The sequence below is a fragment of the Ailuropoda melanoleuca genome, chromosome 2, assembly GCF_002007445.2.
Source record: "Ailuropoda melanoleuca isolate Jingjing chromosome 2, ASM200744v2, whole genome shotgun sequence".
Taxonomy (NCBI): domain Eukaryota; kingdom Metazoa; phylum Chordata; class Mammalia; order Carnivora; family Ursidae; genus Ailuropoda; species Ailuropoda melanoleuca.
The window spans coordinates 128,587,151-128,612,921 of NC_048219.1; the positions used below are offsets into that span (position 1 = coordinate 128,587,151).

Sequence of the window (25,771 nt, forward strand, 5' to 3'; positions counted from 1 at the left end):
TCTAATGCCTTCAAACTGTCCATGGAAGAGAGACAGAGGGCGAATTGACACATGTACAGAGGAGAAGGTGGAGACAGAAATTGCAGTGTTGTGGCCACAAGCCTGATGTGCCACCAGCCACCAGAAGCTGTAAGGGGCAAAGAACATATTCTTCCCTTCAACTTCTGGAATGAGTATATCCCAGTTTACAACCTTGATGTCACCCGAAGCCAAGTAAAACTAATTTCAAGTTTCAGGCTTCCGGAACTGTGACAGTATAAATTTCTGTTGTTGTAATCTACCTGATCTGTGATGATTTGTTACAGCAGGCCTAGGACACTAAGACAGGTTTTGATACTAGGAGGTGGGATGCTGATGTAACCAATACCTAAAACTGTAGAAGTGGCTTTGGAATCAGACAGTGGGTAGAGGCTGGAAGAAATTTGAGGCATATCATAGAAGAGGCCTAGACTGCCTTAAACACACTCTTGGTAGAAAGAGGGATTTTGAAGGTGCTTCTGGTAACAGCTCAGAAGGAAATGAGGAAGATATAGTTGGAAACTAGAGGAAAAGTGATCCTTGTTATATAGTGAGAGAAAACTTAGCTAAATTGGCTATCACAATTGTGTGGAAAGCATGCAAGCAATGAACTTAGGTATTTAGCTGAAAAGACTTCCAGCCAAAATGCTGAAGGTACAGCCTGGTTTCTTCTTGCTTCTCGTGGTGAAATGTGAGAGGAGAGATAGAAATTGAGGGGAAAATTCTCAGGGCAAAAATGAGCTACAGCTTGATGATTTGGAAAATGTCCAGTCTATCCAGATTGCAAAGACACTAAAATTAGAAAATTTGTTGTTTGGAAAGTGTGCTCTGGAGAGAAGGCTAAAGGTGTTACTAGACGGTCTTTAGTGCTGACAGAATTAGGTGTGTGACTCATGGATCCCCTCAACCATCTCAACAGGAAACAGGAATGGAGATGGGATTTTCCAGTAAAGATCTGTGGAGGACCCTCTTGTTTAATGGCATTAATACACAGGAGACCCACATGGTTTTTTAGACTATTAAATCAGCAGAAACAGTGCCAGCTTGACTTTTGAAAGGCACAGAGACAGGATGGAATGTAAGAAGGCTTTTGGACTTCCAAAATTCTGTAGGCAGAAAACTGCTCAGGTACAAATATGCACTATCCTTTAAGAAAAAGGAAAAGTGACTCCAAGGGTAGAGCCTCAAGCCATGGAGTATTACTTACAGGCCTTGAAACCTTGCCCCCACAGGATTTTGAAATTACTTGGGCTGCATGACTTCTGTTTTCTACCTTGTAGAGTTGGGGATGTCACAGCTGTTATCCTATGCCTGCCTCGCTATCTTATTTTGGAAGCAGATAACTTGCCTTCCAGTTTCAAAGATCAACAGATGGAGAGGAATTGTGCTCCAAGATGTATCATACCCAGAATCTCACCCATACCTGATTATGATGTTTAGATGTTGACATTTGTGACTTCTGAGTTGATGAGGTTTACGTGAGATTTGGTCCTTTTGATGTTATCTATAATGGGTTGAGATTTAGGATTATGTTGGGATGGGGTCCCTCATATTTTGCACATGGGACAGACACAAATCTTTGCCCAAGGATGGACTGTGGTAGGCATAATAATGCTGTGTCCTATCTCCCACCAGTCCCTGACCCCTACTTCTGAATATATCGGGTCCTTATTCCTGGACCTGTAAATATTACTTTATTTGGAAAATGTCTTTACAGATGTGATTAAGGGTCTTGAAATGGGGAAATTATCCTAGATTACCCAGGTGAGGCCTAATACCATCACAAGTGTCCTTGTAAGAGAGAGGCAGAGGGGGAGTTAACACACAGAGAGAAGGCAGTAGGAAGGTGAAGGCAGATATTGGAGTGATGAGACCACAGACCAAGGAACATTGCAGCAGCCAGAACCTTTGAGAGGCAAGGAACAGATTCTCCTCTGGAGACCCTCACAGGTTACATGGCCCTGTGGGTACCTTGATTTTGGCCTATGAAATTGATCTTTAAATTCTGGCTTTTAGAATTGTGATAAAAAGTGTTGTTGTTTTAAGGCATCAGGTGTATGGCAATTTGTTAAAGCAGACAGAAGAAACTAATACAATGACTCTTACATATTTAGCCCTTAGTGTTTGCTTTATTTTCCATTTCAATTTGATCTATCCCAGGTTATTACATTTCGAGGAAATACTTTTTTTTTTAAGATTTTATCTACTTAGATAGAGAGTACCCCTGCAAGTGAGCCAAAGTGGGGGGGGGGGGCAGAGGAAGAGGGAGAGAGAGAATCTCAAGCAGATTCCTTGCTGAGCACAGTGCCCAACCCAGGGTTCTATCCCGCCTACCCTACTGAGCCACTGGGCACCCCTTGAGGAAATACTGGCTCGTACTTTTAGATATTTTTTTCCTTTATGTCAAAAAAGAATTTAGTAATTTCTTGACTCATGATCTTTAAAAATGTGATGCTTGGTTTTGATATATATATGTATTGCTTTATCTGAGAATCCTTATTCCTTTTTGCAGGAATTCTTCCTGTTATTCTTCTTATATCTTGGGTAGAAGTAATTTTTAACAGTGTTACCTTGATTTATATTTATCTTATGAGTATTCCAGATATATATGAAAAGAACTCTAAAAGACACTGAAATTATCTTAGCTGTTTTGATCAGGCGTGGACTTCAGTTGTTAAAACTTAATGTGATTGTAGTTAAATGGCAGTTAGGCAATAGTTTGCAGTTAAAAAATATATTGACAATTAATTATACATGTATTCTTTTGACATGCTTGGTAGAATGAATACTGGTAAGAATACAGTGATGCAGAAAAATTTGAAATACATGGTCCCTACCCTCATGAAGCTTATATATACTTGTGACTCAGATTCAGCAATTGTTCCCTTTCCACTCTTTTCACAGTTTTTTATCATATTGGGATTGTAATCTCATGGGCGAAGTCACACACTAAACAAACAAACAAAAAAGTATATATGTGAATTGATTTTGAGAAGTGTTGTAAATGAAAAGAATGGATATTACAGGAGAGTATCTTGGGGGACCTACTTTAAATGGATGTTCAGATAAGGCTTTTTTCAAAAAGGTGGCATTGAAACTAAAACATGAAGAATGAATATTCTTTTCCTCATGTTTCCCACTGCTTCCTCCATGCTAGTTAGGAAGTTCCTTGAACTAGAAGAAGACCCATGGGCTTCTTTCATCAAAATATATCCAGAATCCAGCTACTCTCTATCCCCACTGTCCAAACACTCCATGGTCCGCACACCACCCTCGTCAAACTGCAGCCTAGACTTGGGGAAGCCTCCTGACTGGACTCCCGTTTCTACCCTTTCCTGTATAGTCTATTCTCAACAGAAGGATGATATTAAAAGGGATTCTGTCACCCTTCTCCCCGAATTTTTTCCAGCAATTTCCCATTCTCAGCATAGAAGCCAATTGTCTTTACAAGGGCCTCCAAAGATATCCATGATCAGACCCGTGGTTTCTCCTCTTTCTCTCTTGCTGCTTCAGATATACAGGTTTTCTCAGTGAACTCACACCCAAGTGCATTTCATGGCCTTTGCACTTGTCCTTCCCTCTGCTTGGAATACTCTTCTTTCATTTCTGCCTGCCTTGATTTTTTTCACTTCTAATTGTGGTACATTTAATCTCTGCAGGATAGTGTCTAGGTATGTCAGCAAAACTTGGAAACAGAAAGGAGTTGCTGGGTGGGGCTGCCATGTAAGGATATTTAGGGTTTTCTTTTGGCTCCAAAGTCCAGTAATCTGCGGACATGAGCTGATCATGCTGTGGATCAGGACCTCCTTAATTCTCAGGCTGTGACTACTTGCACACCACTTTCCCCAAACAGCAGGTGTATATTAAGGACATGTAAACTGATCTTAATAATAGAGTAAAATGCAATTAGAAAGGCAAGTCTGCCACAGAAACATTATACCATGCATTGCAAAACCAAATGTAAATCATTTGGATTAGACCTACACCATTGGGTGTCTCTAGTAGCGTAAGTAACAGAATCGATTGTATAAAAATAATTCATCATGAATGTGCTTCAGTCCTTTGATCTGAATGCTTGTAAAATGTTTTATTCTGTCTCTAGCACCCTTTTTACAGTTAACTCCGGGAAAAGTTAGTTAAATTTGTTCTATTTAGACATGAAGATGGATGGTAATAATTCACACTCATCTGGGTTTGCTTTGAGTTGATTTTCTGATGGTCATGATGGGTCTTGCCCATGCCATCTGTATCTTCACCTGGTCTTGCTTTGGATCATTCTATTATTTGTAGGATGGCTGACATTCTGTGATAATACACAGACATAAACTACGTCTTTTCTCTGCAGCCTATTTTTTTGTTTGTTATTAATGTATTATCCCAGCTAAGCCATAGGCTCAGTAAAATCTGAGACAGAGGTGGTTTTAATGTCAGATTGTTTTTTCTATAATTATTTTCGCCACTGTTTACCTAACTCAAGGTACTTTAATACTCCTGATCAAATTCTAAGGACAGTACATTTATATTCTGTCATAATAACAATGAAAGATTAAACAAATATTTATGAACCAGAATAAGAATTCAGTATTTACCTGTGACAGACAGTAATACCTTATTTATTACATTACTACACTGTGACATTGGCAGGTTCTGAAATAGTTTAAAGATGTCTCTCTTGTTTTCCGAATAAAAGGGATGTAGCCTGAGTGCAATTAAACACACATCAGTGTGAATGTATGTGTGAAAAATATCTTCACACAGGGTAGTTTATTTTTTAAAGTTCCTTCAATACACTAATGACATACAATTTAGTTTAACAGCTCGGTGTGTTGTAATCAAGAGTGTGAATAGGCAATCAAATACTTCTGTGAAATTCTCCCCAAAGAATTCATAGCAAGCCTGTTGCTATGGTGCATTCTCACCTGGGACTTGTTTAGCTTCTTTCTCAATCAGATATATTGACAATAATGAGCTAAAAAAAAAATCCTCATAGAAAATTCAGAATGGACAAATCCAGATAGATAAATGAAGCAAGGTGGCTCTCCCTTCTTGTTCTACTTGCACTTAAGAGTTTTTATTTATGATCCCAAGAGTCTTAAGATCCATTGAAGGCATTACTGTCTCACTGTAAAGTGAGCTGGACGTCATAGAAGGCACTGTTTATCAGATGGAAACCACGGAGAAGATCATCTCTGAAAACTGCAAACGAGATTTTCTCCATCCATAGCTGCTTCCCAGGAACTTTAGAAACTGTGTTGGTTGTTTGAGACCATCAAACTGGTCAGGCTGTTGAGTAATGCCATCTTTAGATAATGCCGGAGAAGAGCTTATGAGTTGCAGTTACGATATTGAAGGAGATGATCACATCAGAGTTAAGTAACAAGCTGGGCAGTGAGACCTTTGATGGATTACCTAGGCTAGTGTTGTTTTTCAGAGATTATTATCTTCCCCTCTCCACCTTGAAATCAATTTCATTGCCATATTCTGTAGGTCGTGGTGTGAGGCTGAAAGACAGTGATAAAGAACACCGACTCTGGAGTCACACCTCTTAACTCCATACCCCTTCTCTACCACCTATCAGGTGTGTGACCTTAGACGCTTACAACCTGCATCTCGAAAATGAGAATAATAATACATACCTCATGGGGTGGTTGGAGAAATTAAATAAGGTGCTTAGCACGTAGAGATCATTCATTGGGTATTGGTTGTACTCACCATTTATAATACACAGAGAAAGCATTAGTACAGTATCTAGTTCACAGTAAATACCTAATAAATAATAGCCAGTTATCCTAGTGTCGTTATAACTCCTTAAGATGAATCTGTGCCAGCTGTAGTCTTAGTAAAAGCATAAGACAAAATATAAGGAAATGGTTAAAATTTAATGTAATTCTGTCATAAAAAATTTTAGTCATGTGACTGAGATGAGAAGGAGCCAGAGAACAGCCAAGCCATTCTGTATACTGTCCTAGAGAAGCAGGTATCTCCTGGGTCTAGAGTCATCAGCCCTGCAGCCTTTGCAATGAAAATGTCGCACTTCCTAAGTTAGATCCACCCAGCTAAGTATGTTCTGTTCAGAAACACTGTGTTGTTCAAACCAACTTAGTGGGTACTACTGAGAAAATGCTGATTTGCCAAATGACTTTACCTACTGTTTGATATTCTTTACATTCATTACCCAGCGCTATTATAATGTTTCATTTTAATTATCCATACGTTATTTTAAAAGATAAATGTCACAGGTGTTGATTTAAATTAATTATTTAGGTTCAGATTCAAGGACAGCAGGGAATAGCCATAGCCTGCCTGTGGTGATCCTCTCCACTGCCCTTTTATTCGCTCCGCTGGTAGATTCAGGTTTCCTGTAGCAAACTGTGTTATCCTTTCTGTCCAGTGGGACCCAGTCTCCATATCCTTGCTCAGATACGCACAGGCAGGCATGGTCCCAGCAAGGTTGATGGCACGTCTGAGGCAGGTGCAGGCCCGCCTGCTGGCCTCTGCTTCCCTGAGCCTAAGGCCATGGGTAGGAGCACTGACTGAACCTGATAGTCTGCTGACCATTTGCACCAAGCAGTTCAGTTCAGAAGACGCCTCCTCTTGCCACATCAACTTCTTGCTTTTAGAAGGAGAGAAGACAGTTAAAGAATTCGGCTTGATATTTTCATGTCTGTCCATTAGAAGTGTGAGCTTTTGGCATGAAAATACTGGCCAAGGGGCACCCAGGTGGCTCCGGGTCTGGCTCTGCGCTCAGAAGGGAGGCTGCTTCCCCTCTCTCTCTGTCCCTCCCCCAGTTCAAGCTTTCGCTTGCTCACTCTCTAAAATAAATACACGAATCTTTAAAAAAGAAGAAAGAAAATTATTGGCCGAGATAACCTCAGAAAACAAGAGGAAAACTACTGGTTTTAAGTATGTTCGTAAAATAGACGTAAGGAAGGAATTCCTTTTTAAAACATTTGAGATTTAATTGACATATAACATACTAGTTTCAGGTGTGCAACATAATGATTCAGTATATGTATATATTGCTAAATGATCACCATAATAAAGTCTAGTTAAGGAATTTCTTAATGGGGTAAGATGGTAGAATATACGAATAAATGCTTTATGCCTTAACTCAGTATCTGAATATTAAAGAACAACTCAATATATTTATCCACCATCCCTATACTGGTTTTTTGGCATTGATATTTTGATATCTTAAGCTGGCTCTATAAAGAAATTATGCATTTTAATTTTGTGAGAGTCGTGAGAGCCCTTAAATTTGCTGAGATTGCTTGTTCTGAAATTGAAGAAATAGAAAATAGAACATATGATAGTAGCAAGAAGCAACCGCTCTTCTCTCAGTCGTTTGTTATGAAAGGTGCTTCAGCCACTGCTTTCTTCTTGTAATTTTATATATAAAATTGGATCCTCTTAAATGAAGATTAAGAGGAGAGAACAAAAATGACAAAGCGGAGCTATCGAGAACAGAATAAGATCAGACGATGAGAGAAAGATAAATTATTAACTGAGTGGTATAATAATATCATACAATGCTAACAGCTTCGTAAAAATGGAATCCAAATTACTTCATTTTTTCTTCTTAGGAATTGAAAATACATTCCCCAAATTTTTAATCCTCAGAGGAGAATATGGCGCATTTTTAATGTATATTTTTACTCTTTAATGCCTAGTTCTTTAAAAACAGCTGGATAGTTTACATAGCATTTAGCATCTTGTTCATATACTCACACCAGCTCCTCTGTGATGTGGGTGTTATCCCCATTTAACAGATGATTAAACTGGGTTTATAAATGTTAAAGGGATTTGTCCAATATTATACAGCTAATAAGTAATAAAGCCTAGATTCAGGTTGGACTCCAAATCCTATAATCCTTCCATCTTTATTTCTCAAATAATATGCCTTTAAAGAAGCTTTACAAGCTTTAAACTCTAGGGTCTGGGATGGTAAACTCTGGCCCTCTACTTGTTTTTGTTTTTTTTGGTTTTTTATAGCTTACAAGCAAAGAGGTTGTTTTTACATTTTTTTAGCAGTTTAAAAATAATCAGAAGAGTATTTCATGACATTTGAAAATTAGATGAAATTATAATTTCAATGTCCATAAATAAAAACAACCACAGTCATTTTATGTTACTTTCTATGGCTGCTGTCATACTACCAGGACAGTGGTGGCTAGTTGTGACAGAAACCTAGCTTACTGTCAACAAAGCCTAAAATATTACTATCTTTCCCCCCCCTTTTTTAAGACTTATTTGAGAGAGAACAGGGGAGGGGGGTGACAGTGGAGGGAGAGAGAGAATCCTGAAGCAGACTCCTCACTGAGCGCGGAGCCCATTGTAGGGCTCCATCCCAGGACCGTGAGATCATGACCTGATCCGAAACCAAGAGTCAGATGCTTAACTGACTGAGCCTCTCAGGCGCCCCTATCCATCCCTTTATAGAAAACGTTTGCCAGCTCCTGCTCTAGGATATTAGTACCAAAATCTGATTAGAAGTTTTTTGTGGAACATGAAAATTCATGAAAGCTTTCACACACCTTAGGTCTTTTGATGGTCCCAACAGCTAGTGAGGCAGATGGTGTTTAGCCTTCTTGTACCAGGCAACCAGGAAATGGATGCCAAACCATGTGGTCTCATCAGCACCACACAGCTTTTCATGTTCACTAGCTTTCTAGGTACTTAGTTTTATTTGGCATCTTAAAGTGGGGGGGGGGGTTATTTTAACATTTCAGCTTGAGTGTTATAATCCAATTTCTCATTGTCATGAAGAGAAACTTCGTGTCAGAGTTTGTCCACTCTCCTCCTGTGGCCCCCACACAGACCTCCAAGGGCCGATTGTGAAACTCCTACTCATACTCCTCTGTCTCTGTCCTTCCGCCTTCTCCTTCCTCTCTCTCGCTTCCATTCTGCCCACCATAGTGCCTGTCACTTAGTAGGCACTAACGGTTTAAATGAATGAATGTTTAACCACGTCAGTGTTTTAAATTGCAGAAGGAAAAGCAATAATACTAGTTTTATGCTTGTAGCTAAAGCCTTTCACTACTGAATTTTGTGAAAGTTTATAGAATCTTGGACAGAAGAAACTAGTAGAAAAAAATAGAAATGTGAATTTCAAGATACTTTTTGTTGTAGAATTTTACTTAAATTTGCTGTAGAATGTTGGGTTTTTAAAAATAGAAGTAGCCCAATTATCTATCAGTGATGAATGTATAAACAAAAGGTGATATAAAACATACAATAGAACATTATTCAGCCTTAAATAGAAAGGAAATTCTGATGAGTGCTGCCACATTGATGAAACTTGAAAACATTGTATTAAATGATATAAACCAGTCACAAAAGGACAGATACTGTATGATTCCACTTAAGTGAGATACCTAGAGTAGTCCATTCATAGAGACAGGAAATGAAATGTTGGTTGTCAGGGGCTGGTTGGAGGGAAGAATTAGGAATTATTATTTAATGGGCACAGAGTTGCAGTTTGAGAAGCCAAAAACTTCCGGATGTGGATGGAGGTGATAGTTGCACAGCAGTGTCAGTGGACTTCATGCCACTGAACTACACGCTTAAACATTGTTAAAATGATAAAGTTTTATGCTGTCTATATTTTATCACAATAAAAAAGACTATATATGTATATGTAAGTAAGCAGCTATTTAAAAAACATTTTACTTAGAATACCTATCAATTATATAATACAATAAAATGACTACTCTTTCCAACTATTAATATTTTTAGAATGAAACATTTACCATTTGGTATATAATACCTAAGTGATTTGGCCCTAAAATTATTTAAAATGTAAAATTAAATGTAGAATCCTTTTTCATGTTTCATTTCCAAAATTTATGTTGACATATAGAGTTTATAAGAAATTGTATAAATTTGATTTTATGGTTACACTGAGCATAAGTTGTTCTTTCCTTCTTTATTAGCGGTTTATGGAAGAAAATTAATTAAAACCATAGAGCAAACTGAGAAGCACCTTACTAAAGGTACCAGTTCTTTATTAAAGAGTCCTGCGGAGTTTCAAGAGAAATATATATATAGTGGAAACCTATTAGATCAGTCAATTCATTATATATCATATATTTTCAAATAAGATAACTATTACTGTTGTCCTGTATTTCTCACCCTTCCTGAAAACTAATTCTTAAAACATTGCCTTCTTTAATAGGTCAAAATTGGAACATTTAACTAATTGTGAAAAATCAGCATCTTGGTGTGTGTGGTTTTACATGCATAGACAACTCTTATTCTGTTTTATTTATACAAGTGATAACAAATGAAAGCCCAAGCGAAAAGAAATTAAATATTCAAAAAGTATAAAATTAAAATTAAGTCATCCTACAAATGTAGGGTTCCCTTTCCCAACCATTAACACTTTCCCCAAAATTAAATTTCTCAAGTATATGTCAAGAAAAAAATTTTCTGCATACTCTAGCAAAAAATAAGTCTTTAGAAAAACAACTGCCTGGCTGTCCTTTCCTGAATAATCTTTCTTGCAGATTATTCCACATTAATGCACGTAGATTTACTTAAATCCTTTCTAGCAATTGCATGCAGTCCTTTTAATATAGACGTATGTACTATATTTAATCAAGTCCTCATTGATGAATGTTAGATCGTTTCCAGTTTTATTTGGTTGGTTTTGTGTACTTTTCCAAGTATATCCAGAGTTTCAGCCTTTGAACTGGTGGGCCAATGGGTAGCTACATTTTTTATTTTTTAAGATATTGTTAAACTACCCTCCAAGAGTTTGCACCAATTCACATTCTCACAGGACCTTTTCTCCACACCCTTATCAGTGCTGCACACTGTGATATATGCTAAGTCCTATTACTCATTGTTAGAATGCGCCTTTACAGGTCATTAGAATATTATTGAACCCCATATAATAATTTAATAGCTTCAAAAAAGCAAAAAGAATAGTTCTCCTCTCAATCAGAATACCGTTTTCCAGGAATTAGACTGTTTCTTAAACAGAATCCGTCCTGGTAGTATTCAAACAATACTTCATTTCTTTCTTTTTTCTTTCTTTCTTGCTTTCTTTTTTCTTTTTTTTTTTTTTTTTTTTTTTTTTTTTTTTGATTTATTTTAGAAAGAGAGAGTGGGGGGCACCTGGGTGGCACAGTGGTTAAGCGTCTGCCTTCGGCTTAGGGCGTGATCCTGGCGTTATGGGATCGAGCCCCACATCAGGCTCCTCCACTATGAGCCTGCTTCTTCCTCTCCCAGCCCCCCTGCTTGTGTTCCTTCTCTCCCTGGCTGTCTCTGTCTCTGTTGAATAAATAAATAAAGTCTTAAAAAAAAAAAAGAGAGAGAGAGAGTGGGCGGGGCAGAGGGAGAGGGAGGGAGTGAATCTTAAGCACACTATGTGCTGAGCATAGCGCCTGTCGCAGGGCTTGATCCCACAACCCTGAGGTCATGATCTGAGCCGAAATCAAGAGCAGCGCTCTCAATGAACTGAGCTACCCGGGAGCCCCAATTCTTTAGCCCTCTTTTCTTTCTTAATTTTCTGAATTAGATTTTAATTCAAGAAGACCCATGCTAGTTGTAAAAAGTGAAACAATATAAAGAGATAAGATAAAAATATAAATAGTATCTCAGTCCCTTTCTCAATCCTGTCGTCCTGAAGTTACCAATTTTACTGACCTGCTACATTTTTGTCACAGTTTTCTCCATGCTCAGACAAACTCATGGAGTCTTTTTTACTTTATTATTTTTATGTGTTTTACTCAGTTCTCCAGCTGGCTTTTTCACTTAATCACATATAGTGGTTTTTCTGAGACAGCAGGTAAAGGTTCAGCTTATTCTTTTTAATAACTAATTTTAGTCATTACATGTAGTGTGGAGATTCCATAGTTTGTTAAAATAGTGCCATGTAGATAGATATTCATATTGTTTCTAACAGTGCTGCACTTAATATTTCATATAAATGGTTGTTTTTATTTCTATAGAGTAGATATCCAGAAGTAGAATTCAAGGTCATGAGGAATATATATTTTTAATTTTAATATATGTTACCTGGTTGTTTTCCAAAAACATTGTAGCAAATCACACTAACATGGGTAGTATGTTCAAGTACCTTTTACCTGGCTCCTCCCCAGCTCTGAATGTTACCAGCTTCTAAAATGTTTGCTTCTATGGGGGCACCCAGGTAGCTCAGTGGTTGGGCTCTGATTCTTGGTTTTGGCTGGGGTCATGATCTCATGGGTGGTGGAATCGAGCCCCCCCAGGGCTCCTCACTCAGTGTGGAGTCTGCTTAAAGTTTCTCTCCTTCTGCCCCCTCGCCTCACTTGTGTGTGCTGTCTCTCTCTCAAATGAATGTATAAATCTTTTTTAAAAATGTTTCCTAATATGATGAAAATGACATCTCATTGTTGACTTTCTTGTTCCTTATGAATGAAATTGAGCAGTTTTTTCTAATATTTTAATTATCACTTACATTTCGTCTTTGGCCACTTGTTTTGTTTGATACCCTTTGCCTAATTGTTATGTATTACAAATATCATTTTTCTCATTTCTGGTCATTTTTTTTTAAAGATTTTATTTATTTATTCGACAGAGATAGAGACAGCCAGCGAGAGAGGGAACACAAGCAGGGGGAGTGGGAGAGGAAGAAGCAGGCTCATAGCGGAAGAGCCTGATGTGGGGCTCGATCCCATAATGCAGGGATCACGCCCTGAGCCGAAGGCAGATGCTTAACCGCTGTGCCACCCAGGCGCCCCATCATTTCTGGTCATTTGACTTTGTTTGCATGATATTTTGGCATATGAAGTTTTATTTTTATGTAGTCAAATATTCCTATCTTATCCCTTATGATTTTGGGGTTGCTTGTCTTCTCGTGGAGGTCTCTATCATCATAAGGTTATAAACATATTCTCCTAGTTTATCTTTACATAATTGGGGGTTTTCCTACATTGATTATAGGACTTGTGTGTGCACACACGCGCGCGCATGCAGGTTGAAATAGTAATCTAGCTTTGTTTTCTCTAATTATACCAGCAGTTCATTTCTCATTGAATGAAATTCTACCTTTGTCATAATTAGGAAGTTCCCATATATACTAGCATCTGGCTCTTTAATTCTTATTACATTTCAGGGCTTTATTTGATTTGGGAAGAAAGTTTTGAAACAGGAAAATCTATTACAGTTCTAAATATAACCTTCAGGAATAGAAAATGAGACAACCTCAATTTTTTCAGCTACCTGTAATGGAAAGAGCAAGAATATAGAATTCCATTCCTGTTCTTCACTTATTAATTATGTGACCTTGAGCAAGTCATTTATTTTGCCTCTCCAGCCATAAGATTGTTGAACTCAGTAGTGGCCTGTACTTTTGTAAGGATTAGAGAAAATACATGTAGAGTGCCTGACCCACAGTTGGCATTCTTTCAGTGGTACCTAGTATTATTATTATTAGTGTTATGATTTAGCAAGAAATAAGGAAGTAAGATATTTAGTATCAAATTGTGCCTGTTCTAAACATAAGCACATGTATTTTTCTTCATGAGTATGATATAAAAGAGAAAAATAATTCTAAATGTGGTAATTTAATGATTCTTTAAGATAAATATGTTAATCTGAGCAACAAAAATAACATATTCAAATCTGGCACTTTTTTCCCTACAATCATTTCTCTTTTTAATCTTTTTTTCTAATGAGAGCCATGTAGACCTAACGCAAGTAAAAAGCATCAGCATGTAACTTTGCTTTTTAGGTAAGTGGGGGAAATACAGCTATTAAATAAGGGTAACAGATAGTAAATGAAAATTGCTTTTGTATATAGCTAACCAGTGGAAGGAGCAGGGTGTCAGAGGACAAAGCGGGAGAGGCAGAGAAAGAGAGACATTGAGTGTAGAATGGCAAAGTTGGCACACTGTGAACCTGAAGACTTCAGTGGGTGTGAGTCTGGATGCAGCCGTATTGAGGTTGGACTCAGCCTGTAGGTAGACTTGCCACAGTTCTGTCCTAAGGCTTTAGTGCTCTTTGTAGGTTAGGTTCATCCTATGGTTGTCAGTAATGCATTGATTTTCTTAACCTTATTTCTCAAGAATCCCAGGACAAGTTCTGAGGTTTAGAAAGAAAAGATAATGTTAGCAGAGCCATACAGATAAAATGTAAAATTAAAAAAACCCCTTATACCTCTTGAGCCAGATAACAAGCCTTCACAAGTAACCATTTAATTGGGTAGGGCCCAACCATTAAATGTACATTCTAATTCTACTAATTGCCCACACGTTTTAGCCATAAAATACCTGCAAAACAGAAAGAACAACTATAAACCAAGCTTTGTAATTAAAAAAGTATCATCAGAAGAAAAGATCTACCTGTGCTGGTTGGTATTTGTTTCCTTTTCCCATTACATTTCATTAAGTTACTAATCAAATCTTAAATTAATCATTTTTTAAATTAGCCTTATTTCCTAGTGCTACTTATTAGACCTGCTAAAGAAAGGAAGATTAAATTTAGCCTTTGTTTCTTTTACCATTTTTATGGGTTTGCTATGCTTGCTATAACCAGTCCACATGGAGGAAATAGAAGATTGGTCATTTATTTTTCTCAGTTTTCCATTTCCACAAATAATGATTTATTTTGCATTATTATCATCTACTGTGCAGTCAATTAACTCTCAAATAAGCATCTAACATTGCGTGATATGCATCATTGATCTTACTAATTTTGAAATATTTATGTACTAGAAAACCAGATAAATTGTTAATGTTAAGTCATTATGATTTTTCATAATTTCTTAATGAATCTTAAAGTAATTGCTAATAAAATTTTCAAGGTATTACATTTTAAAGGAAATTTCCCTGTGCTTTGGTCGTTAATTCTACCAAACAACTTACCTTGTTGGAAAAATGACAGCAGTTATTGTCACCTGCAACTGACACTGGCTGCAGGTATCCATTTTCCATGTTGTCACCCTTCCTCAATGTTTATTTCACTACGAGGATTTCTCCAAGTATACATAATTTTAAGCAGTAATAAAACCTCAACTAATAGAAGACAACTAGAATTATTTATAGTTACATGCACACACACACATATTCTGCTTTTTAGGAGAGAAAATAAATGGAAATAAAAGAAGGCATTGCTAGTTCAACAACTTACAGTGTCAGTCAGTTGGCGGGCGGGTTTTCAAACATGGCGTGTTGCCCCTGGGAAGCTCCTCATTTTCCCAGAGCCAGGGTATGAAGCCCAAGAGATCAGAATTCAGCAGGTAAAAACAGATATAAGCAGTTGTGGGGTGGGAAGAGGTAAACAGTGGCATGACATAAGTCATATTAATGGCAATAAAGCACAGTATCAGTGAAATTATGTGCATATAATTTATTTTTAAAAATAAACCTTAATTTTCCCATGTCACCATGAATAGGAAATTCCTGATAGAACTAATTTGTTGGGATGACTGGGTGGCTCAGTCAGTTAAGCATCTGCCTTTGGCTCAGGTCATGATCTCAGGGTCCTGGGATTGAGTCCCGCTTTGGGCTCCTTGCTCAGCAAGGAGCCTGCTTCACCCTCTGCTTCCCGCTCCCCCTGCTTGTGCTCACTCTTGTTCTCTCTTGCTCTTGCTCTCTCTCTGGCAAATAAATAAAATCCTAAAAAAAGAAAAAAAAAGAAGAAGAAGAAGAACTAACTTGGTAAAAGAGCAGTCAACAAAATTATGGGAGACCCAGGTTTTAGTCCCAGCTCTTCCCCCACATATCCCTATACCTTTAAATCTTTAAATAAAAATAGAACATTATTTTGTACCATTGATTACTTACATTGTAAGGATATGATCGTTATCATATCCGAAATGCTTTAAGAGCCTAAAAAAGGATCATCCATAATATATTATGCCTGTCTCTGGTACAAATACTCAGGAATCAGTTAGTTTAGAAATTATGCAATCAATTATAAATACAAATAAAATGTGCTGTATAAAATTCACCATGAATGAATTAGCAGGGTTTTCTTGTTTTGCTTTTGCAGGGCACTAGAAGGATACTGAGATTAATGAAATAGATTCCATTCTTCTTTAAGGAGAATCCAGCTTAGTACTGAGCACATGTAATGGGCCAAGCTCTTTGCCCAAAGGGTAGATAAAGGGCTGTAGGCATTTGTGGGAGAGTAAAACTTCAGGGTTATGGAAGAACATGAGAAAAGGCTTTGAGTGGTATGTATAGAAAACCATAAATAGTTCAGTCTAGGTTCATGAAGGAGAGTGACAGGAAACCAAGAAAAAGTATTTGGCTGGGGCGGGGAGCAGGAGGGCATACTACCTTGGGTCTTAAAATGCAGCTGAGTACGTAAGTTAAATTATGGGTGGGGTGGGAAGGTCATGGTGCACAATGGTTAACACTGTGGAATTAGGAGTCAGGCTGATTTGATTTCAAATCCTGGTTTTGAATGACCTGAGGCAAGTCAGCCCTCTCTGGAATGAGGGTAACTCTGACTACTTTGCTGGCTGAATGGGAAGCTAACCAAGTAGTACATTTAAAACGCTTGGCAGAGAGCCTGGAGCCCAGACAGCTCTCAGTATAGGATAGAGATTACTGGTGATTAGAATTGTGCTTTCAACAGATAAAGCTGGAAAAAATGTGAAAAGCAGAGGCAAGGCCTTTGACCACCATGGTGGGGAGAAGACTGAGAGACTACTGCAGTAGTCCAAAGTTAATGTGAGCCTCAGTTAGGGGGAATGGCAGGAACAGTGGGGAAGGCAATGGACTCAACCCGTGTTAGAGAGGTGGAGTGACAGGATTTAGGAAAGCATTTACCATGAGAAGTATGGGGAGTAAGAGAAAGGAAGGAAATGCTGAAAATGAAAACACTTTCGGTTTGAGCCTGAGTAAGAGGGGAACAGTGGCTTCATTTGGACACTGGTCTTTGAAGTTCTTTGTGCATGAGATTCGCCGGGAGGACTTGTTCAAGTACAGGTGGCTGTACCCTACCCGGTCTGATTCAAAGAAGTTTCCAGGTAGTGTTGATGCTAATGCTGCTGGTTCAAGGTACACACTTTGAGAATCATTGCAGTCGAGAAAAAACACGGGAGGCAGGGGAGGTGAAGCAGAGCGGAGGACGCATCTTCAGGTGCAGCCACTTAGCCAAACACTGACTCTGACTTGAGATAGTGAATCTGTATATCACCAGTGTGTATAGACCTGTGTGATGGTCACATTGCCACGTGAGAGACTCAAGAGCCAATGGCAATGAGTTAGCATTCAGAGGGCAGTTTTTAAAAGCCATCAGTGGTGCTATAGAAATGCTCGGACTTTTACCTATTTACCTTGATGTTCTCATCTGCACCTGGCTCTAGGCAAAAAGCTTTCCTTGTGTGTTTTAAAGTAAATCCCTTTATTTTGACTTCTACTGAAGGAGCTTTGGTGACAGTATTACAGATGTGAGCCTGAGCTTTAGAATAAAAAATTAGAGTATCTGGTCAACTTTGCTGTTTTCTCTCTGCTTCATTAAAACTGAAGGATAAGCTATCAAAGCTAGAACCTGGTATAATCTTGTGTGGTTTGCTAGGCTAAAACAATAAAGATCTTACTGTTGCTCATCCTTAGTGGAATGTTAGCCAGTATAACAAAAAATCAGAATGGTAATTATATCTTGTATTTTCCTTTTATCTAAACAAGATCTTAATGTAAGAAGCAGTAGGCATAGTGGAGGGCATAGTCCAGCAGAGGTGTCTTAATCAGATGTGCCCTTCATATCTTCAGAGTGGGATGAGGTCAGCAGTTTCCATTTGAAGGTTTATACCCTTTGTGGTGTCCTGCTTTTTGAAAATGTCTGGACAAAAGTGATTAAAATTTTGTTTTTCAGTGTATAAAATATAGTACTTCAACCATCCCTAATTACAATAAATGAGCTTTATTTTTCAGTATTGCCTAAGTTGTGTTCTGCAAGACAGTATTGTTTTTTGAGATATTAATAGTTGTTCCATGGAAAAGAGAAAGTGTGCTTAGTCTCAGTAAATCGAAGAATCGCTAGGTTGTACAATGGTAAGCTGATTTCGTGTTGGTGGACTTCTCAGAACTTTTAATATGCTAGCTTTGCTGTGAATCTCCAAGATTTGGAATCTTCTGGGCAGTATTTCCCAAACCTTGTCGACCTGGAACCCCTTCATTTCGGGGCATACTTTATGGGACACTGATACAGAACACAGTTTGAGAAAGGCAGTGTTAGTTGTTTAAGTCTTTTTAATTTTGAGTTTCCTTTTAACAAAGGGAACTAGCCCGTACAAGGGAGATGGACATGATATGTCTAGCATTTCTAGAATTAATTATGTACGATTTAGGGACTGCCGAGTAGACCTTCCAATGATTTGTCAGTTATTAAAACTGTGATAGAAAGTCAGGACATGTAATCTCCTCTACATTACTGACTGGTTATTTGGAGGCTGAGAAGTTAAGGGACCCTTTGAAAGTGTGGCTCCTTTGCTCTAAGTACCAACCTAGATTATAGAATAGCATTTAAAATGTTTTTGAGGATTTCTTATTTGCTCTTAAATAATCATTTTTAAAATAGTTTCCTAGGCCTGCTCAAGACTCCCAAAGGTATGATCATGACTATAATTTGCTCATATTTTGAACATGAGAAAGAGAAAAAAAATGTTATTGTATATCCTGAAAGCAGGACCTATCGAGCGCAAACCTATGTACTTTAAAAATCTAACATATTATTTGGTGACAACTAGTCTCTTAGTGATATAAAACTCTTTCAGCATACTAAGGCAGAAAAGTAAATTATTTTTTGGAAGATTTTTAAGCAAAAGTGATTGAAATAAAAATGCTTTCTTGCCTCACCACTGATTGCACCACATAATGACCATGTCTTTTTTCTCCTGTCAGTATAACCAGTACTCAGTACATCCTGCTGAGATTTATAGGCATAGAGAGGCATGTTGACCCGTGGTGTGTTGTATGTGTTCTGCTGAAGTGAAAAGATTTTAGTACACAGATGAACCTCTTTAAAAATTATTATGTATTTTAATTTATATTAAGAAAACTATAAAAAGCTTTAGAAACCAGGATTTTAATTATTTTAATACCTGAGACACCATGTTTTCAAAAAGAGTCAATACTTGGCGAAAGATAGTATAGGTCAAAGGGGAAGGAAGCAGAGATTGAGGATTCCTGAGATCAAGAAGATGCTTTCTGAGGAGGAAGATTTGAGCCTTAAACTGGGAAGAAACACTGAAGAGTCAGGAAAAAGAAGCAAAATCCTGGAGGAGGCCAGAGGGTGTGGAGAGGCTAGCCGTGGACAGGAAGGGGCCACTCCCTCCACTATGTCTGGAAGAGAATGAAGATTAGTTTAGTGTGGGGACAGGAAGGAAGTGGGGCTGTCATTGCTCGTGGCCTGCTGTGATGCCCACTGCTCTTTCTTAATTGTCATCATCACAATAGTAATAACTATTGCAGCTACTCCTGAAGCAGTAAATCAGAATAACTAGAAAATAGATAATAGTGATGCAAGTGGGCAACTGTAGTTGGACTGCATGAGCCTCAAAGCACAATGGGCTTTTGCACATATTTGGAAGAATAATGGTTTTTATCAATTAAGGAAAAAAGAACACGACATACTAATATCAGGAATGTAAGAGGGAATGTGATTCCAGATCTTAATTGGTATGACGACGATAAGGAATATTATAAGCAACTTTATGCTAATAAATAGAGATAGTGAGGAGCCAGGACTTTTGGATCTTTCACGTATTGGCTGTAAAGAATGTATAGTCTTCACTAGAGAGAGTGGGGCAGAAAAAGCAATATTTTCAGGAAAGAACTACATTTCACTTAAAACCTGTAGAGTCTTCTTAGTAACCCAGCAATGGAGAATATGCTGAGTAAATATTGAAGAGTTTATAAAGAGAGAATTTGCAGACTGGAGTGAGGCTTCTATAAGGCACAGTTAGTTGGAAAGGGCTGGGAGATATCGTTACTACTGGCCATCAGTGAGGACTTAAGGGTAAGAGAGAGAGTAGGAGGCCACAGGAAAATAAGGTAGGCCCTGTTTTCAATGCTAGCAGCAGAGTCCTTGAAGCTAAGGTGGAGCTCTTCTGCTTATTAAAGAAGATGAGAGTGGAAGTACCTAATGCTAAAAGCTTCCTGGAGCTTCTGGAAATCAGAGGAAATAGACAGTAGCCTCGTGACTAGATGTGCAGGATCTGTAGTGTTTGTTTGAAAGGAACACTGAATCACCAATTCAAGGCCTCATTTAGGACTGAGGTGCCTGGGAGTTTAGGTAAAGGTAAACCTAAATACGAAGGATGAAAGATAGAGATTTCACCGTCAGTGAGCAGCAGGAACAGGTGGGTATGTATGATAAAGAACTAACTAGAAGTCTGAGAAATGGAAAATAATTGTCATTGGAAAACAAGTAAAATCAATGAGATAAACCCTTAACAGGCCACGTAGAGAAATAGTGAGTCGAAAGTAATACTGAGAAACTTCCCCTGAATATAGCTCAGAGAAACTAAGAGAAAATATGAAAAATCTGTTAAGATTCTCATTTCTGACATACCCTAGCCAGTCCTTTCCCTGAAGGAAACTAAATATGCTGAATAAAATGTTTTGCAGTTGTTTCTTTTTTTAAAGCAGGGCTAAGCTGGAAAGAAAGTAAAGAATTCACAGAAACCAAAACTGAAACGTAAGTGGGAATCCTTAAGTAAGCAGTAAGTAAACCCGGGTTTCACCTTAAAGGGACATGCCAAACCTAGGTGATCTTGAGCATGCCATGTGACAGCTACACACTACCTGCCATTTGAGGGCTGCCCAAGGTGGGGGGGGGAGTCCAATGGGAAATCCCTTGCCCAAAGCTAAAACTTTACAGAACTACATTAGTATAAGGGTAATAAGCAACCTGCCCCATAGAAGAGGACAAACCTGGGTGCTAGAAGTAGGGAAACATTCTCACACATGTGAGAATTTGTGACACCTATGATTTTCAAAAATCTGAATGGACAATAAACATAAGAAAAGATGTCAGTTATCAGGGAAATACAACTTAAAACAAATGCATGAGATAGCTTCCTGTATATCAGATTACCAAAAAGGAAAGTGGGAATTTAAGCCCCCAAATGCAAATTGATGTCCATGGGAATGTGGAGAAACTGGAACTCTGTCATATACTGCTGACTGGAATATAAACTGGTACAACTACTTGGGAAAATAATTGTGACAGTCATTATCCAGTAAAGATGTGCATTACCTTCAGCCCAGCAATTCCATTTCTGGGTCTCTCCTGTGGAAAAGTCAGGCACACGTGCACAAGTACAAGGATGTTTATGTGGCAGCAGGCTTATAATTGCACACAATTGGAAACAAGCCAAGGATTCATCTTGTTGAGAATATATAAATACGTTGCTCTCTAGCTGTGCACAATACTGCTGAGCAAGGAAAATAAATGAGTTCTGTGTCTACGGATATTGATATATCTCAAAATCATAATTAAAGCAATCTGCACAAGTCTGCACAGTATTACCACTGATGTAACTTAATGTGAACATGCAGGCAATATTATATGTCATCTTTGGATCTGGAAATATGGTGTAGTAATAATAACATAAAATATTCGCATGACTATTAAACACCAAATTCTGGTTAATGGTTTCTTCTGAAGAGGGAAGGAGAGAGATAAATAGGATCCATTAGAGAGAAACCAGGGTATTTCAATATATCTGTGATACTTTATTTCTCCAAAAACCTAAAGCAGATGTAGCAAAACATTAAGATTTGCTATAGCTGGGTCAGGTTCTCCAAAGTTTATTGTGTTATTGTCCATACTTTTTCTGTACGTTCCAAGTATTTCACAGTATTTAAAAAGTAAGAGTGAGAGAAAATCTCTCTTTATATAAAACGAGGCCAAAGAACAATACTGTCTTAGGTTGGGTTCTCACTGAGCTGGAGTTTTGGGTGCAGAGTATTTAACAGACACTTGTGGAGGAGAGGGGGAGGGAAAGCAGGATTGGGTAGAGAAGTTCAAATACTCTGCAGGCTGGCCCAGCCCACGGGGAGCTCTGGAGCAAATCTGGGGCCCACCTTTGTCCACCAACCTCAATCAGTGACTGGCTGCAACCTGCCCAGAGGGCATGCTCTTGAGCCAGGGCATTCTCTGCAGTTGAGGCACCCCTGAGGTGGTGATGGCTGGGGCAGCAAGTCCTTCCCTGTCTTCCTGCCCAGCTCTGTCCACCATACAAAGCTTGAAAATGAAGCTTTGTTTTCTTCTATTCCTTTGGCTCACTGTCAGAATATTTATTGGTGTATTTACCTGAGAGGGATGAGGTGAACATAAAAAAAAGCCTTCAAACACATGTGAACAGACTCCATTTTATAGCATATTAATAGCCTTGACTTTCTAAGTTTATGGTCTTGTGTGCCAGATTTAAGAGGAAATTGTCGTATGCCAAACCATTGGCAAATGCTTTTTTTTTTTTAATAAGATTTTATTTATTGGACAGAGAGAGACAGTGAGAGAGGGACAGAAGCAAGGGGAGTGGGAGAGAGAGAACCAGGCTTCCTGCTGAGCAGGGAACCCGATGCGGGGCTCGATCCCAGGACCCTGGGATCATGACCTGAGCCAAAGGCAGACGCTTAACGGCTGAGCCACCCAGGCGCCCCTGGCAAATGCTTTTAACATAATTTTCCTTGTCTTCTCAAAGGAGAGCAAAGATAGGGTCCCCTTATAATTCAGATTCCCAGTTTTGGATACTGATTTAGGGATTAGCCTTTACAATGTAAGTTTAAACCACAGTGTATGATAAAATATAAATTTTTAATTTATAGGCGGTACCTCTGTGCAGTCGTCTTAATGAGTGTTATTTTATAAATGATTAGGTGTGTTTTTGTATGACTGTGTAATACTATCTTCCTTATCAGGCAGTCTAAGAAGCTGGTAGAGACAGAATTGTCAAATATTTATATCCTGCTTACCCATCTTGGTGCTAGTCCCATACGGGTGTTCGGTTTATATTTTGTAGGTGTGATATTAATGATTTTGCAACAAAGCATACATACATTTTCCTTGTAAATATTCACAGGTATTTGGTAACCTTTACAAATTTCATGCTTTATGTCTTCCTGATATTCTGCTTTCAGGGCTTTAATGATATCCTGCTTATGAGAAGTGTGAACAAATAATAGGCAGAATGATTTTGATAAACGTAGCTGGTGATGTTCAGTATTCTAGGTTCATGGCCAGTAGTGATATAATGCGGACTTTACTCAAGTCTGTACGAATGGTGAAGGAATTACCCAACTATTAAATGAAAAATGTAGCTACATCATGGGTACATAGTTTCTCCTAGCAACTTGACTACTGTAAATGGTTTCTGTAGGTGCTTCAGTCAAGATTTCTAGTTGCAAGAAACAGAGACTGACATTGCTAGTTATGCAGAAAAAGGCATTTATTAAGTAAGTATTTGTGAATACCCACATTTGTTGCAAGGGCTGGAGAACAAGCTTTGAAATTTAACTTCCAGAAACAGTGTCTAAATCTGTGCCGCAAAATTGGGTAAATGAAGAAACCACCGATGCTGCCACAAAGCATCAATATAGCAGTCTGTGTGGAGGTCATTTCTGTATTAGGAAGTTGGCCTTGATGCCTGTTGCAGGGATTGCAGCAAGAAGAGAAAGAGAAAATAAGCTTCCTGTTTTCTGATGTCAGAGTCTTAGTTTTAGCACCTGAGTCACAGTCTGACATCTTCTTGGCAGAGCCAAAGTCACCATATCTCTGCTTCTGAGGGAAGGAATTATGGGACAGTAAGTTCCAACTTCTGCCTTCAAGTGGGAAATTTCCCAACCATTTCCTTGAAAAGATGCTCAAAGGTCATAGATAGCCACAAACATGATAAAAAATCTGCCGAAATGGAATTTTTTTGTATGAATGAAAATTTTTTTCTGTTTTAGTTTGAAACATACTTTAATCCTACCCTAGTAACTTTTGGCCATCCCCAAATGAAGAAAGCACAGCAGCCCTCCATTCCTAGTAGCCCCTGAACTCAGAACACAAAGGTAATGTGATGGCTCTGAGAATATTTTTGGATTCACAGATGGTCCTTTTCTGGCCCAGCTTGATACAAGCAACCAGTCTTCTGGGATAAGAGTGTATAACAAACAGTTGAGTAAAATTATTGAAAGAATGGAAGTGTGTCATAAGAAATATGATGCTGTTTAAGGGCAAAGAAAGACCAAATGTGAGATAAGCATAGGACTGTTTGCCCTTAAAATCAATTATCTTAGCCTGATACTGAATGTTGCGCAGTTATTATCTATCTGGTCTTTTGTTGCTAAACATTTATTAAGAACAGAGGTCTAGGAAATGTTAAACAGAGGTAGAAAGCGTCCCACTTTGATCATATTGTACAACATTATTGAGCTAAGTATTATTCATTCAGGCCATGCCCTATATACCCACACCAACTGGGCTCATTAGAGAAGTATTCTCAGTATCAGAAAGCAGTAAGGAGTTCAGGGACTGTATCTTAACTATTCTAAGAATAGTTTGTAGAATTTACAAAGCCAGTGCTGTCAGTAATAGCATGTTTGCCTGATTCCACGGGGAGCTAATACACTTCATTAAATTGTTTTAAATTTTTGCATGGCAAACAAATATGTATATATTGTCATAAATAATATTTAAGGTAATTTTATTTCTGATTAGTTTCTAGGTTTAGGGTTCATATGCCTGGTATTTTGAACTAGCAGTCATTGTCCAGTTAAACTGCTTACAGTTCAGCATTTGCTTTGAGTAGCCTTGTAAGGAGATAATATGGCACAGGGGAGCTTGAGTTGTAATTGGAGGTGTTATTTGTGGCTTAAAGCCTTTGGAGTGTACTTGATTTGATCTGTAGATGTGTTATAGCATAGCATCCTTCCTATTTATTAAAATCTTGTCAAGTTAAAGCATCTTGTCCTATGGTAGAACTTCCTCGCCTTCATAATGTGGTATAGAATGAAGAAGATCTTCTTTATACAGTCTTCCCAGCTTTTAAATACAATTTTAGATTCTGTATACTGGCTCAGACTTTATTTTTTTCTCCCCTTCACACAGGGACACATGAACAATGAACGTGTTATTTCATGACAATAGAAAAACTTTATTGATTATATTGCAGATAAATACACCAAAACTTTTTCTGTAGGGTTGGAATATTTTTTTTCCTTAACAATTAAAAGGCTCTGTTTCAAACGTGATAAAGTGATTCTCATCATGGGAATTTACATTTTTCTTCAATACAGTATGAAAGATAAAAAATTACCTCTTGAGGCTGAAGAGCTTACATTGGTTGGTGGACACCTGACGTAGACATATCAAGGACTCCTCAGACCTTACGTTTAATACAGCACTGTGGCGGAAGTACTCTTTGCAAACCTCAGTTAGGAGAACAAACACAAAAAGCAAATAAATATCTATGTTTCCTATTCCAAACAAAGGCTAATATTCTAGTGCCTTTCAGTTTGAAAAAAGTACAAATCGGTAGGTTATCTAGGCCCACAATTCCACCCAAAACTTGAATTTCACAAAGCCGCACTAGATACAGTGCTATGTTATGGGTGTGTTCCTGTGTTTCCTGTGACATGCGTTCACGTATATATCTGTCTTGGCGCCTTATATGCCTTTTATTTCCTTGAATCACAGGAGCTTCAGTTTCAACGACTCACCCGAGAACTGGAAGTGGAAAGGCAGATCGTTGCCAGTCAGCTAGAGAGATGTAGGCTTGGAGCAGAATCCCCAAGTATCGCCAGCACCAGGTACAGGGCCAACG

At 38.2% G+C, this 25,771-nt stretch overlaps 1 protein-coding gene across 8 annotated transcripts in view; it reads left to right on the forward strand.

Moving 5' to 3' along the window:
- PKP4 (plakophilin 4) overlaps nucleotides 1-25,771 on the forward strand; it is a 163,113-nt gene that overhangs the window by 31,682 nt on the left and 105,660 nt on the right. For all 8 annotated transcript variants that reach the window (XM_034654607.1, XM_034654604.1, XM_034654605.1 and 5 more), the window contains exon 2: nucleotides 25,645-25,757. In XM_034654607.1, coding sequence (XP_034510498.1) covers nucleotides 25,645-25,757 — 113 coding nt within the window. The remainder of the gene's footprint in view (nucleotides 1-25,644; nucleotides 25,758-25,771) is intronic.